This window comes from Tenrec ecaudatus, chromosome 10 (genome assembly GCF_050624435.1).
Source record: "Tenrec ecaudatus isolate mTenEca1 chromosome 10, mTenEca1.hap1, whole genome shotgun sequence".
NCBI classification, from domain to species: domain Eukaryota; kingdom Metazoa; phylum Chordata; class Mammalia; order Afrosoricida; family Tenrecidae; genus Tenrec; species Tenrec ecaudatus.
In genome coordinates this window covers 77,425,843-77,441,822 of record NC_134539.1, presented here as the reverse complement: position 1 = coordinate 77,441,822, position 15,980 = coordinate 77,425,843, and the positions used below count along the sequence as shown (strand labels likewise).

General features: G+C 54.9%; 1 protein-coding gene across 1 annotated transcript; it reads right to left on the bottom strand.

The window, feature by feature from the left end:
- Positions 1 to 604: 604 nt before the first annotated feature.
- PTGES (prostaglandin E synthase) lies at positions 605 to 15,679 on the bottom strand. The gene is made up of 3 exons (XM_075560652.1): positions 15,335 to 15,679; positions 11,773 to 11,855; positions 605 to 3,489 (listed from the first exon to the last, which is right to left on the bottom strand). The coding sequence occupies exons 1-3, from the start codon at positions 15,461 to 15,463 to the stop codon at positions 3,240 to 3,242; spliced, it is 462 nt and encodes a 153-aa protein (XP_075416767.1). The 5' UTR covers positions 15,464 to 15,679; the 3' UTR covers positions 605 to 3,239.
- Positions 15,680 to 15,980: the final 301 nt, after the last annotated feature.

Genomic DNA, 15,980 nt, shown 5'->3' with positions numbered 1-15,980 from the left:
AAAACCCTTTAGAAAATCCTGTCCAAATTGAAGCCATCTTGGCAGCAGAAAAGCAGTTGTGCCTTTTGATCTAACCATTTACTTCTAAGAAAGGATGTGCACAGCGATGTAGGCACCCAGATGCCCACGAAAACAGTGCTTTTGTTCATGGATGTGGAGAACAAATCATCCATCAATCAAGCCCAATCAAATAAATGAAGAGGCTATTCCGCATGATGGAATGCCAGGGGCCATTCAAGTTCATGGCAGTGACCACGGTAAGCCCCGGGAGAGTGCAGATGCAGTCATTATTTCAGGGCACTCTCAGGTGTTGGCAACAGAACAAGTCCAAGGTGTGGTGCGGAGCCCCTGAGCACAGATGGCACACCCCCATGCCAGGTGGGGGGCAGGGGGGCAGGGACTCGGCAGAGCCTGGAGTTGAATGCCCTCAAGAGAGTTCTTGTCCAACTTCAGACAAGCTCCCCCCACCTCTCTCTCTCTCTCTCTCTCTCTCTCGCTCTCTCTCTCTCTCTCTCTCTCTCTCTCTCACACACACACACACACACACACACACACACACACACACACACACACACACAGCACAGCCATTCATTCACCTAACAAGCTCTTTTTTTTTCTAAATAGTTTTATTAGGGGCTCATACAACTCTTATCACAATCCATACTAACAAGTTCTTACAAGCCAGGCATTTGTCTAAGGCTGTGAACTCAGGCACAACGGGGAACAAACCACCTTTGTATCTCTGCCCTGAAAGACTGAACATTCTAGAAACAAAGTGAAAATAAACATGTTTGCCTCCAGACTTCCCGCAAGATGGGGAACTAGGCAGACACACTACCCAGACCCGCTGCAGCAGGGCCACATAACCAAACTCACCGCCATTCGTTAAGTTGATGCTGACTCAATAGCAACCCTGTCCGACAGGGCAGAGTTGCCCCTGTGGGTTCCTGGGAGACTGGAGTAGAAACTCTTTACGGGAGTAGAAAGCCTCGTCTTTCTCCCTTGGAGCAGCGGATGGTTTCAAACTGCTGGCTGCTTGAGATTAGCAGCCCAATTCGTAACCCACACTCCACGAGAGCTCCTCATTTTCAACCCCACAACCAAGACCAGAGAGACCCAGAAAAGGGTGATCATCCTGGAATTGTGAGCTTCAGAGTACGGGATGGAGACATGGATTGAATATCGACAAGGAGAAGCCGCTGAACAAAAGGGACCAGGAAAGAGACAGATGGGTGAGTGGCCACCCGGCCCAAGGCTGCACTGCTGTGCTGAACTTCTGCCAGCAGCAGGCCAGGCAGTGGTCTGTCACCACCGTGAGCCATCAGCTGATGATGAGAAAACTGGGGTCCTTCCTTGTTCCTTACACCCTCCTGATGCCCAGACACGGGCCCAGTCCCCATCCTCACCCACCAAGTGACTGGTGGCATCCCACCCCAGGATAGTAGCACCTGCTGCTGAGATCAGGCTGGTGCCCTGACATCCAGACTTCTGGTGCACCGCCGCCACCATCTTGTCAGGCAAGGCACACTCAGTGCCCGGCCCAGAATGGGCACACGCTTCTACCATAACCAGCTGCCCTCTACAATAAGAAAATTCCCTCTGCGAGCAAGCACTCTGACGTCAGGTACCACCTGAGAAGGCCTGGATCCCTCTCCTGAGCCCAGACAAGAGATAAATCCAACCCACTCCAAGAGGACACTCCCGGCACCCCTGGGGGTTTCCGAGACCCCCCCACTATTGATGGAGTAGAAAGCCCCGTCTGCCCCTAGGAGCTGTCGGTGGATTCCAACTGCCCACCTTGCGGCTCGCAGTCCAACATGTAACCATGACAACACCAGGGCTCCTCGTTTCCAGCTCACACGGCTCCAGGAGCTACATTCCCACCGACACTCAGCAAACAGGTGCTCATTGCCCGTTTCACTCCAACTACACCCAAGCCAGGATTTAAGTTCGCCACCAGGGGGCAGGGCTGCCCATGCCTGGCACGGATGTCACAGAGTGCTGTGTCTTGCTGATTTCTAGTCAAGTCAGGGTCCCCTGAGCTTCCAGGAAGGCCTCCATCCTGGGAGCCCCATCAGTCAGAGAGGACAGAAGTCCCAGGGCTGCAAGAGTCTGGGAGGGGGACAAGCCCAGGAACTGGGGTGGGGGTCTGTCCTCCTGACCCTGGAGGAATGGGGCCCATGGTGGTGTGGGTGTGGAAGGAAGGCATTCCCGTGACAGACTCAGTGTCTTTGTCTGCAAAAAATCGAGCTGGCAAAAGCCCCACCCCCCCGCCCCTGAGGTGGGGGTGTCACAGGAGGGTGAGTGACCAGGGCAGGATTTGGGCACTCCTAGCTCCTGGAGCCAAATACCATCTTACCCCACCTTAGCAGGGTGCCTGGAAACAGCCTGTTTGCTGTGTGACTAAACCTCTGCGTGTTTGCCTAAGACTGTACCCCACCGACTTGCCCCAGACATGTATCAGCAGAAATGCCCTAACACAGGGGGACCCAGCCCAGCAGGGGCAGGTGAGCACAGGAACAGCAAGCAGGCAGAGGCCTCGAGGTGGTGGCTGAGCCTGTCCATTTAATTATTAAAGCCACACCTGTCTCAGAGTGAGAGACCAGGAGACACACCCGTAGGTCCCCCAGGGAGAGGGTAGCTGCAATGTGCAAATCCTTGCAGATGCTGAAGGGGCCGAAAGTTGCTCATAGTGGTTAATCCGTTCAAAGTCCCTTGTTCTGCAATGAGAGCTGGGAGGAGACCCAGCAATGAAGGCAAGGAGGCCGGAGCACAGGGAGTTGGAGCGATGGGAAGAACCGACCGCTCCAACTACAAACAAAGGCATGCGCTCCCACACCGTGCGGTGGGCCCGAGCCAACTCCGTGTTTAGTCCTGGATTCTGGTGGTGATCGGGTTGGGGTGATGAGGCTTGGGGCTGCCATCGCTCTCCTGCTCCTCAGGGAGGAAGCAGGTATGCTTGTAAGACTCTGGTATTTGAGTTGAAGGATTGTTTCTCCATCATGGTCAGCCCTCTGCAGAGGGTGCTATCAGTCCCAGGAACCGAGATGCACGCATACGTGCTCCTGTATGCACACATGCTCACGGCTCCTACATGCACACGCTCGGGCCTGCTGAGCCCAGGGACCCATGTGCTCAGTAGGCTGCCAGGAAGCCGGAATCCTCCCACCCCCACCCCAGGGACGGCCAGCTTGGCTCTTGGCTGGCCGTCTGGGGTCTGAAGGGACACGTGTTGCTGGTCACAGGTGGCGGGCTGCTTCCCAGAGGATCTGCAGAGCCATGGAAATGCAGGGCACCTGGGCCAGGGTATAGGCCAAGGAGCGGGTGGGTGCCCGCAGCTTCCCCAGGTAAGCCACGGTGTGCACCAGGCGGCCCACGAAGACGAGGAGGAAATGCATCTGAGCAGTGAAGGGGTTCGGCCCCAGGAGGGCATAGACGAAGCCCAGGAACAGGAACGGGTAGATGGTCTCCATGTCATTCCGGTGGGCCCTGGGGAGACAAGGGGTATGGTCAGCCACACGCTAGGTTTTGGGGGTACGGATGCTTCCAAGGCTGTCATTAAATCGCTAACCTTGGCCTTGAGGGGCGCAGACCTCAACTCTGCTCATGGTCAGGACGGGGACCGGGGGTGGGCTCACTGAGAGCAGAAGGGGCAGCAGCTCCCAGCTTTACCCCGAGAGCATCTGAGAACCCTAAGTGGACAATCAGTGGGTAGCTCCTTTGGGAGTATCTTACCTGGAGCCCCCGTGGTATAGTGGCTATGTGTCGGGCTGCTAACCACAAGGTCAGCAGTTCAAAACCACCAGCTGCTCTGTGGGAGAAGGATGAGGCTTTCTACTCCCGTCAAGCGGTACAACCTCAGAAACCCACAGGGGCAGTTCTAGCCTGTCCCCTGTCCTCTTAAGGTCACTCGCTGTGAGTCAGAATGGCCTTGGTGGCCGTGAGTGTGGTTTAGGGTATGTCCCACGGGTGTGTGCATCCCCTATAGAGCGTGTCACTAAGAGTCAGCGCCCACTGGACTGCATCTGTGGATCCCTCACTCTGCCACACAGGCCCCTGCCCTTGGCAGCAGCCATGAAGAGTGAGACTCAGAAGGATCATCACCTCCTGAGCTGAGACTCGAACTCACACATCTGTCAGTTCCTTACCACCAGCCAAAGCAGGGCCACTCTGAAGCACACTGACCTGAGGCCACCCCTTCTTCAAACACAGCTCCCCAGGCTCTTCCAGAGGCCCCGAGAAGCGCTCGACTACTAACGGGAAGGTTGGTGGTTCAAACCCACTCAGAGGTGCCTCGGAAGAAAGACCTGGCGGCCTGCTTGCGAAGGCCACACCCTTGAAACCCTGCTATGGGGCACACTTCCACCTACAGCATGGAGGACCATCACCTGCACCCGGGATTTGGTTTCGGGGCACAGAGGGGGCGGATCAGGCAGGGGACGCTGTCCTGGGTGGAATGGGCTAGAAACTAAAAGCGTGCACTGGAAGGGAATGCCTGGCTCTCTCTTGTTCGGCCTCTAGATATCAGCTCCTGCCCCCACCCTGCCTCAGACATGTAAATAACAAGAGTAGCTTCCACTTAGGGCTGGGATCGGGCCCTGGCGACGCACTACATCTCTGCTAGCCAGCGACTTTGTGTGTTTACAATAACTGAGTGTGTGGGTCTGTGTGGTAGAGTGGGGCAGGGGCCGGTGCACGGCCCTGCGGTAAATACATGACCACGGAAGAGCTGCCTCACATTTTCCGTGACTGTGTGCAATGGTCACCTTCCTTTATGGCCGGTGGGGAGGTCGAGTCCCATAAATGAGAGGCTGGATGAGTGCTTGAAGGCTGGATGGCCCCATCGCAAGCTTGAGTAAACAGGAACCCGGTGCCCCGGCTATGACCTCCCCCGAGCACAGAGGCCACGTGTCCAAGGTACAAGCACTGTTGGTCACAGAGGCCCCTGCTCCAGGCTGTCTGCCTGGAATGCATTTTGCCTGTGCTGAGCAACCAGCCAGGCCCAGGCCCGCTATCCCTGGGCATGCTCTGCTGCAGACTCCCTGTTTCCTCGTCCCACTGCCACGGGTGTCTTAGCCCAGGACAGCGGTGTTCCAGCCTTACTGAAAGATGGTGGGCACGCTGGACCCGGGCAACCCCACTCTGTGGGAGACTCTGCAGTGTGACAGAGGCGGGGGCTGCTCAGGGAAAGGGCCGTGTGGCTGTGACGGGAAGGAGATCTTTCCAGGGAGCGGAGCGGCATGTGCAAAGGCCCTGAGGTGGGAATGAGCACAGCTTATGCTCAACATGCAGAAAGAGACCCATGTGGCTGAAATGTAGTACACGATGGAGTGTGGCGGGGAAGGGGTCGGAGAAGGGCCTGATAAAGAAGGACAAGGAATCTAGACTCCAAGCTGAGTGTATAAAAGCCCTTCCCGTACACCCAGCAGGGCCTGGATCTTTCTCAGACCACACTCCCTACAGCCTAAGGCTGACACGAGCCACCCTTCCCCTTTGCCCGTGAGTCTATGCCTTGAAACCCAGCCAGGGAGAAAACACATCTACAGAAGGAAGAGCCGAGCCCACCCCCTGCCTACTTGTGCCCTGGAAGGACCCAGGGATGACGACCACAGGGGAGACGGTGCCATGGGAAACTCACCCATGCAGATATGTTTCCTTAAAGTGTGTGGGTTCCACGAGTGAGTCCCTCTACAAGTGAGACTGTTAAGAGGATCGTAATGGAAGGCGGCACACGCATGGCCCAGCCCCCGACGCTGGGGGGAGACGCAGGAGTGAGGAGGAGGTGAGAAGGACACACTGGGGAGAGGCCACCCCTGCAGAAAACCATACCACCGGAGCTGAGCCCTGCCCCCTACTCCAGAGGGCCTCCGTGATTCAGAGGAAGGGGCGGATGACCCAGTACGCAAGGGCAGCACCAGCTGACTTGTGCTCACCTGCTTACCTGCAGTGAGCCATTTCAGAAACGTTTCACCACAGGGTGTGATGAAAGACATGCGAAACTGTCCTCTCCAGACGAATAAATAAGCACAGGGATGGCCATGCTCACCTTGCTCGTCAGGTCCTCGGTCCCCATCAGGGACTATACATTTGAAACGTGGTTTTTATTCTGTAAGAAGGTGCTACAGGGTTGAGGGAGAGACAGGTACCAGCCAGACTTAGAAGTAGAAGCTTTGATGTAGTAAAAAAAAAAAAAAAAGTAAAATTGTTCACTGCAAATTAGTAAGTAAGCCACGCTAAGTTCGAACTGGGTAATCAGACACTGCTCAGAGGTCACTGAGGGCGTGCGAGCAGATGTGCCTGGAAACAGGGCCGAGGAAGACTGGAGGCTCTGAACCTTGAACTCTAGGCTAACCTTGTCCCCGCCCCCCATCTCTCTGCCGTGTTGTCGCAAGTCTCAGTGGCTTGGTCCCCCACGAAGCCACAAGTAGGGCCGGTAAGAGGGAAACGGGAAAGCCAAGATGAGGAAACTCATCTCTCCCTCCCTCCCTCCTTCCCTCCCGCCCTCCAGTTTCTGAAGAGGGCCACAGGGAAGGAGTCACGTTCCCAGAAGGCATTTGGGCAAAATGTGTTATTCCAATAATAGCCACTCTTTTTTAAAAGGCAAAAAAAAAATCACTTAAAGCTAGACTAGACTTGCACGGCCTCCTGAAACAACTCCCTCCAGTAGACATTGCACCAATTGCCCTTGACCGCATCTCAGCACTGTGACGGGGAGAGGGAGAACTGGAGTGTCCACCCCCCACCCCACACACACCTACTGACCCTCACGGGCTTCTCCACATCCTAGCTCACAAGGGTTCCCTGGGCCCCACCGCCATCCATGAGCAAGTTTTCAAAGTCAGGTTTGATACACTGTACCAACCGCTCCGTTTTTCATGGGACCAGGCTTCTGTTAGTAGGCCAGTGCTGAACCCACAGGGGCCCCGGCACCTTTGTTTGAAGAGTAAATCCAAAAGATGGCCAACCCACATGAGAGGGGCCAGGGCCGAGCCGGGGGCTCCAATTGTCTGGGCTCCATCTCAGCCTAGCAGTGATTGACTTCGAAGCCTTGGAGAAGGAGAAGCAGCTTCCTCATCTAGAGTAAAGGGCGTGTTCCCCAGAGGGTCCCCACTGGGGACTGAGCCAACCTGTGTCTGCGGACAGCTCCCTCTCCCTGGGCTTCAGAACACCATTATCAAAGCTGTAGCATTGGGTGACATCTAAGGGACTTCTAGTGCTGGCATTTGGGGGCCCTATCTCCCAGCAACCAGCGACCTTGATTGAATGAAGTCTACCCACTCCAAAGATTCCAGAATATTCTAGCGCTAGGGTCAAATGTCAGCCATCTCTCGTGGCCAGGAGATGGGACCCAAACCCAACCCCAATCCATTGCCATCAAGTTCATCCCAACTCACAGGAACCCTATAAAGCAGGGGGGCACTGTTTCTGTGGGCTTCTGAGACTGTCCCTCTTTAGGGTGCCATGAAAAGGACGTGACTGGGCTTGTCAGTCTACTTCAGCACCAGGAAGACTTACAACTCCAGGAATCAGACTTAAGTGTTTTCCTGTTTGGACAGAAGGGGCTGTGTGACTGGACTATGTATACTGGTCTAATATTTAACTGATTTTTACTTCCAAGGCTTGCGCTCTCAGGTTCTCTCCGGTGTGGGGGCAGGATGTGTGATTCCTTCCATTTAGCACGCTCTCAAGTTTCCGTCGCCTCCGGTGCTGGAGGTGGGGACCCAGCGGCCCAGGGACCTGTCTAGAAAGGCTCCTACGACAGTGGGTTTAACAAACAGCGACCAGCACACCGAGTCTCCAGTTCACACTCACTGAGTGGACATGAAGCACTGCTAGATAAAGAGGTGATCAAAAGAGATGCACTGAATTGCAAGCATTTAAACAGTAGGAACAAAAGGATCCCCAGTGGTGTAGTGGGCTACACGCTGGACCTCAAGATGAGCAGTTAGAAGCCACCAGCCACTCTGGGGCGGAGAGATGAGGCTGTCTGCTGCCGTGAAGAGTTACAGTCTTAGAAACCCAGCGGAGGCAGCTCTGCCCTGTCCTACAGGGTCCCTAAGGAGCTTGAGTCAACTTGGCGGTGGCGGGTTTACAGGGAAGAAAGGGTCCCTGTGTGGCACAAATGGTTTGTGCTCGGTGACTAACCTAAAGGTTGAGGGTTGGGTTCACCCTTGTGCGCCGTGCAAGAAAGGCCTGGCAGTCTTCTTCCATAGAGAACAAACAGACAGACAAACTCACTGACAGCCATGCGGACTCACAGTGACCTGCTAGGACAGGGCAGAATGGCCCCTGTGGGTTTCTGAGACTGTCACTCTTTTGGGGAGTCGAAAGTCTCGTCTTTCTCCCTCAGAGTTGTTGGTGGTTTCAAACTCTTGACCTCGCAATTAGCAGCCCAGTACATAACCACTGCTCCACCAGGCCTCCTCATAAAGATGACAGGTAAGACAATTCTATGGACCGTCTCGGCTCCATAATACATGGGGTGACCATTAGTTAGAATCAACCAGATGACAAAGGGTTGGGGGTTTGTCTGTTTGCTTGGGTTTCTGAGGAAGACAGGCCTGGTGACCCCCTGATGGAAACCAGCCAGAGAGAGCCCCATGGCTCCCAGAAGTTCTACCTCATTGCGTATGGGGTACTGCCATGAGTCGGGGCTAATGTGACATTAGCTAACAACTATAGATGACAGGCTATTTCACACACAGGAAGGGCTCTCCTGGGTGCATGGGCATGTCTCTCATAGGCCTGGTGACACTCAGTCAACCAGGCCCTTGTACGTCCACACATCCTCTTGTGCTACAAGCAAGCAGAGCTGCCTCGAAGCCTGCAGCCTGGGAGGAGGCAGCTGCATCCTCTTGGTGGCTGGAGAGAGCTGCTTCGAGCTGGCCACAGCGGAACAGCCTGCCACCCCGAGGGCTCGCTTTCCCTCTCTCTGTTGCCAACGAGAGTCCAGAGGAATGGGGCGAGGGCCAGGGGCAGAGGTCACCCGAATGGATCAGAGGAGAAAGAGCGTCTCATGAATGAACCGCTGAAGGGATGAACGAACACTAGACGGAGAATTAAACTCCATACTAACTGGGGTTCTATTAGCAAAATGGCTCAGCAAGGAATTTCACTCCCTACATTAGATCTCTGTAATTTTCGAAACCATGAGTGTGTACACTAGCATCCATAGCATGGCCTAGGAAAACAACAAGCAAACAAAAAATAATCCCCATTGCCCTGGAGCCCACGGACTCGCAGGACCCTGCAGGACAGAGAGTAACTCCACCTGGGGGCTTCTGAGACTAACTCTTTCTGGAGCAGACAGGCTCCTCCTTCTCCCTGAAGTGACTGGTGGTTTTGAACTGCTGACCTTGTGGTTAGTAGGCCAATGAACAACTACTACGCTACAGATATTTACTTTTCAGAAAAGAATTTCTATAATTTAAAAGATGGGCCCCACCCATTTCTACTGCTGACGCACGAGAACGCGGAAAGAACTCTTGAAGTGTTTGTGTCCTGTCCCACCCTTCTCCAGAGACCAACTACCCTGTCTGGCTTCTAGTGGAATTTCTTTTCCTTTTTTTTTTTTTTTCAATCATGTTATTGGGGGCTCATACAGCTCTTATTACAATCCATACATACATCTATGTGTCAAGCACATTTGTACATATGCTGCCATCATCATTTTAAAAACATTTTCTTTCTACTTGAGCCCTTGGTGTCAGCTCATTTTTAATTTTCCCTCCCTCCTTCATGAACCCTTGATAATTTATAAATTATTATTATTATTTCATGTCTTACACTGACTAAGATCTCCCTTCACCCACTTTTCTGTTGTTTGTCCCCCTGGGAAGGGGTTACATGTAGATCATTGTGATCAGATCTCCCTCTCTCCCCTCACCTTCCCCTTACAAGGCCTCCTGGTATCACCACTCTCTTATTGGTCCTGAGGGGTTTATCTGTCCTGGATGTCCTGCGTTTCAAGTTCTTATCTGTACCAGTGTACATCCTCTGGTCTAAGCCGAATTTGTAAGGTAGAATTGGGTGACGATATTGCAGGGTGGGGTTGGGAGCCTGAAGGAACTAGGAGAAAGTTGTATGTTTCATCGGTGCTACACTGCACCCTGACTGGCTCGTCGCTTCCTTGTCTGTAAGGGGACGTCCAATTACCTACAGATGGGCTTTGGGTCTCCACTCCACACTGCCCCTCACTAATGGAAGTTCTTACAGCCACTTTTAAAGAACCATTTCTGAGCAATATTTACTGACATAGAAAGTGCCCATGAAATAATGTGAACTTAAAAAAAAATCTGAATCCCCCCACCTCAAGTATACCATCCGTGCCTAGTTTTATTTAACACACTGTTGTCCTTAGGGGCTGTGGAGTTGATTCCAACTCAGCAACAGAACAAGAAACCGCCCGGTCCTGTGTCACCCTAGGGGGCTCCCACAAGGTCCTGGGGAAATACAGAGATGATGAAAAATGCCCCTGAACTTTTGGAAGCCCTTGAAAGTGAGTTCATCAAATCCAACAACAACTATGACAGAAATGGTTACTACAGCTGGAACATAGAGATGCCACAGCTCAGAAGCTGGGGAAACACAAGATGGAGACGAAGAAGGGGTGTCTGTGTTTAGACAGAGAAGGGTGAAAAGGAGATAGATCAAAATATTAATAGTGGGGGGCTGGGGTGAAAAAATATTAATAGCGATCAGGATTGTGAATAGTCCCTCACCCCCGCCCCCATGTAGGGGCTCTGGTGCTGCTGTCCGGGTAAGCATTAGCGTGCACACTGCAAGGTCAGCAGTTCAAGCCCACCAGCTCTTCCCTGGGAGAAAGATGAGGCTGTCCGCTCCCATAAAGACTGACAGCCCCAGAAACCCTGTGGAGAGTTATTCTGAATTGACAGCTGTGGGTTTGGATATAGTTTCAATGTGATCCAACTTGTCTGCAACTCTCACAGATTTCAGATTTTTTTCAAGAAGAAAAATTGTTTTTCTCATGTGATGGGCGGGTCAGCCTCACTGGTAATAAAAGGCACTGTCCAGTAAAGCTGAAGGGCATCAGCACACACTGTTACCCACTATACTGGCAGGGATTTCGCCAAACCTGTGAGGAGTGAGTGCGCAGGAGTGTGGGGAGCGGACCTCACTCCCCAGCTGGGAGAAGGGAGATTTGAGCATCATCTGACGATATTTGGGATCAGCTGGTGGCAGCCAGGCACGTTGCCCACAAAAAGGCAAATAGAGAGGCTTGGCCACGGTACCCTTCACAGCAGAAAAGGACTGCAGTCGCCGTCAGGCCAAGTCCCACGCCTGGCAGTCCCCTCTGGGTCGGAGCAGGCCTGTACCGCCTAGGGCTTTCAGTGGATGGGACTTTCTGAAACAGGGTGCCAAGCCTTTCTTCTGAGGCACCTCTAAATGAACGGGCAATCTCTGGGTTGGCAGCTGAAAGCATCGCCCGTTGGCTCCCCTCAGGTACTCCAGCCAAAGAAAGACTCCCCACCCCTGTTGAGTCAGTTCTGACTATATAAGCGCCTACACAGCGACCCTCCCCTCACTTTTCTTCCATGGTGGGTTTGAACCACCGCCCTCGCCTCTAGCAGTCCAAAAGCGTAGCACGTGTTTGTCAGTGCAGAAAGTCTCTCTGGGGGGGACACACCTGTCCCGGGGGAGCGGGAAGTTCCGTGACTGTGTGCAAGTAACCGCATCGTTTCTTTCAAATCAGCTAGAGAGGTTCAGCCCGCCGCTCAAGCGGCAGAGTCTGAGGGGCCCGGGGGCACTTGCCTGAGGCAACGCTCCACGTCTGGGTCGCTCCGGCAGTACTGGAGGCCTCCGTGTCTCAGGGCATCCTCCGGGTTAGCAAAAGCCTGAAAGACAGCGGCAGCGGGTGAGGTTCAGACGTCCATGCAACCGGCGTCCCTACAAAGCAGTGGTGAGAGCACGACCACCGCGTGACGTGGAAGGACCTGGACACCACTGCTGAGTGGGGTTAGTCACTCACAAAAGGACCGATACTGTCGGAGGCCACTGCTGTAAGGAGAGGCACCAGCTAAACAAACCTCAGGGACCAATTCACAAGCCAAAAGCTACCTACCTGCCACGAGCCTTTATCTCCCTCCTTGTGTACACTTGGTCAGAGTCACCTGCAGAGAGGCCACCTCCCCTTGGCTGGGGTCACTGCTTTAGGAAGGGGGGAAAGCAAGTCCCTCTGATCTGTGTTCTCCTAAAGCTCCCTGTCTGATGGGGAATGACCGTGGCCCTGGGAAGTCCACAGACTTATGAAGAAGACGGGGTTGCCCGTGTGAGATCGGGAAGGTTTATTAGGCCAACCTGGTCGATAAACACATGTGGGGTTAATTGAAGGGCAGAGGGATAAATGGCTCCGTGAGCTTCGCCTTACAAGTTCTCGGGTCTCTTGCTTTGTGATGGTCAGACCAGGGTGCAGCTGCCTTAGCCAGTTCCCTGTTTCACCTGGCAAGGTTCACTACCTGCAAGACATCACCGAGGAGAAGCCACATGAATGTACCCTGATGCAGCCCTGGGTGCTGGAGCAGCCGTGTAGAGGCCCCTGCCCGCGCTAAGTCACTTACACATTCACTGACTCGGCTTTCCTCCTGCAGTCGGCATCATTGTGTGTGTTTTGTGAGATGGAGGAGGACTTTGTGGATTAGTGTTGGACATATGGGTTAATGTTGGACTTACGGGCATGGACAGCACTGGGTTGGGATGCTTTCTGAATGTACACTTACCCTTTATAGCAAACTCTCTCTTATACATACGAGTTTCTGTGGATTTGTTTCCCTGGTTTACCCAGACTACCACACCGTGAAGCCTGATTGAGTCTGGAAGTTAAAGAGGACCTCTCGGAGGCAGGGACATAGGATGTGTTGCCATTAACCAGATCAAAGGAGGGTCGGAGCAAAAGTTCTGTGGACCTGAGGAATAGCATGTGTAAAGGCCCTGGGGTCAAAGGAAGCTGGACATGTTGGAAGACTGGAAAAGCCAGGGTGGCTGGGACAGACATGGACAGCAAGGGACAGGGGCCTGACATGAAGCTGCAAGACAAATGGGGATTTCTGAAACATTTTTAAGCAGATGGGCTTCCTGTAAGAACATAGAGAAAGCCTCCGGACCAGGTTTCCACCCCAGCTCTGACTGACTGTCGGCACGTTCCTGATCGTCCCTGTGTCCCAATGTCTTCATCTAGAAACTCGGGACAATATGAAGCTCTTCTACACTGTGAGGGGAAGAGGGAACTGGAGAACCCCTTCACATACCACCAGCGACATAAGGTCACATGAGGTCACTGAAAGCCCCCACCCCTCTCCCGAGCTGTGCCATACTCAGGTCCAGCAGTCTGTGGCAGGCCCACTACCGAAGCTGACACTAGGGGGCAGGCTGTTCTAAAGCACACACTGAATGGCCCAAACTTGCTACTTCTTACCATGAGTATCTGCATGTGTCATCTGACCGGCAACCACCAGTTTATCCTGCCTGGCAGGCCTGCCCCTCTCCTGCCCCAGAGGTGACCCCAGCCTGGGACCGGCTGTCACACACAGGATCACGTCCCACATGCCCCAAAGCCCTCTGCTGCCCCTTGACTCACTCAACCAAGCACCAGCCCGGATGGATGGCCCTGCACACAGTTCACGGACTCACCGCACACACCCTTCACAGGGCCTCAGCATTCAAGGCACACCTGCCTCAGGCTGCCCTCGCCCAGGACCCGCTTGCCCCTGCAGACAGAACTCAAAGACCAGCCAGCCAGCCACAGTGCCAACTTTGATCCTGGCCACCTTTCGCTAGGACAAGGGATGCCCTCCCGGGAAACCATCTGCTGTCCCTTTCAATGCGTACTGGGTAGTAAAGGGCTCACACAAGGAGCCTTGGTGGCATAGGGCGAAGCACTCTGCTGCCAGCTGAAAACAACGGTAGGGTAGGCTGCCCCTGCAGGAGAGACACCTGGTGGCCTGCGCCCCTCCGGGTGACAGCTGGCATAAACGCCCTGGCACACAGTAACAACAAGGAGCACTCGACATGGGGCAGGCACGGACTTCTCCCAGCAGTGCAGCTAGGAGGGTGGTGATGTCCCATCTGACAGAGAAGGAAGAGCAGTTCTCAGACGTGTCCGGGGCCAGAGCCAGTACCTATCCGCTCCCATGGTGCATCTGGACGCCCAGAGCGGAACTACAAGGTGAGTAGGGAGTAAGGAGGTCCCAACCAGAAGGTGGAAGGCTTCCTTGGGCTGCTTCCCCACTGGCCAGGCAGGAGGGCACTCCCACAGGTTCCCTTCCTTGAATTCACATAGAGGAAAGCTGTTGGCCCCTATCCCTCTTAAGATCTCCTCACAGTGGGAAGTGAGCTCTGGACCCCAGACACAAGGGCTTAAGTCCAGCCCTCTGCCCTACGGAGTGGCATCTCCTTGAGCTCACATTCCTCACCTGGACAATGAGGGGCCCGCTCCTGAAGGCCAGGGTGGGGTTAAATGCAGGGAAGGACTCAGTGGACAGGTGCTGGTGCCCTCCAGGTGCCTTCAGGGACCCGAAGGACCAGGCAGGGAAAAGGCTGTAGCACTCAAGATACCAGGGCTCATTCAGTGGGCACCGTTTCACCCAGGCCAGTCCCAAGTGTGCCCACCCCCCAGAGTGCACCCCACTAGGGCTATGGAACCCAGCCATGCCCTGCCTTTGAAGTGGACCCTGAAGTGGGAGGAAGAAGAACATTTTGGGGAAATGACTCCGCTAGTAAGTGACCAGGGACGATCACCATCAAACGGTGAGAACAAAGTGACCGCTCCAGGCCCAGTCCCTGGGGGGCCTATCCGGTCCCAGCTGCCCCACTGGACCAGAGGGTCGACTAAACCCTGCTCCATGCCCCCTGTTGCTGGGGTGGGTGGGAACTTCCCCTCCCTTCCCCTCTCCAACTGCTATGGAGCCCGGTTGCCACCTGGGCATGGGAGGGGGGGGGCGCTGTAAGTAGCGCTCACCGGGGAGTTGGGAATTTCCGCTGAAGGTTTCTCCTGCTCCTGCCCCACCAGTTCCACTCCACCCAGAGAGCGAAGTCTTCCGCTGTCACGTGCTGCCCTCTCCGGGACCTGCCCCCCCACCCCACCCCAACCGCCCGAAGCACTCCGCAGCTAGACCGAGAGACCCCTCTCCCGAGCCCACGTGGGGCCATGCAGGTAAGTAAACTGCTCGTCCACCAGGAAAGACCAAAAGGTAGGGGCTGGACAGACATCGAGGACCGAAGGGGATCGACTCGGGAAAGATGCGGCGCTCAGCTCACACCCCGAGCCTGGAAAAGCGGGGCGCAAGTTTCCCCTGCCCGGTCCCGGGGCCTCCAGTACCTTCTTTCGCAGCCTCACTTGGCCGGTGATGATGGCGATCACGTACATCTTGATGACCAACAGCGCGCTGCACAGCAGGAAGGCCGGGAGCGCCTGGCCGCTGACCATCGCCAGGCTGGGGGCAGGCATCGCGGGCGGGCCGGGAGCGCGAGAGCCAGGGGTGCGAGTGTGGCCACTGCGGACTCCTGTAAATAGTAGTAGTCCGAGGGGGCAGGGGGAATTGGAGACCGGCCGAGGGAGGAGTCTCAGCAGTCAGCACCACCCACTCCCCCCACCCCCGTTCAGAGATCCTGCCTCTCATCTCCCATTGCAGACTGCGAAGCAACGCCTGTTCCCAGATGCCGGAGGAAACACAGGGCCCCTGACCCGCCCCTCCCTGGCAAACCGCTTTGAAATCTGCTCTCTCTTCTGTCAAGTGGGCCTAACTCTCCGGTCCTGTGGAGTCCACAGCCAAACAGCCCGACGCTGCACTGCCAGGGCAGGGGGGTGGGCATGAAAGTCAAACCATCTCCCCACCCCCCACCCCCGCCACACAGAGCCCGGAATCGCAGCCATACCTACGTGCATGCAACTTGGAGGTGTGTGGTGGGCTGAATGAATACTGCCCACCCCAGCCCCCTCCCCCAACCAGACGCCCACCTCCTAA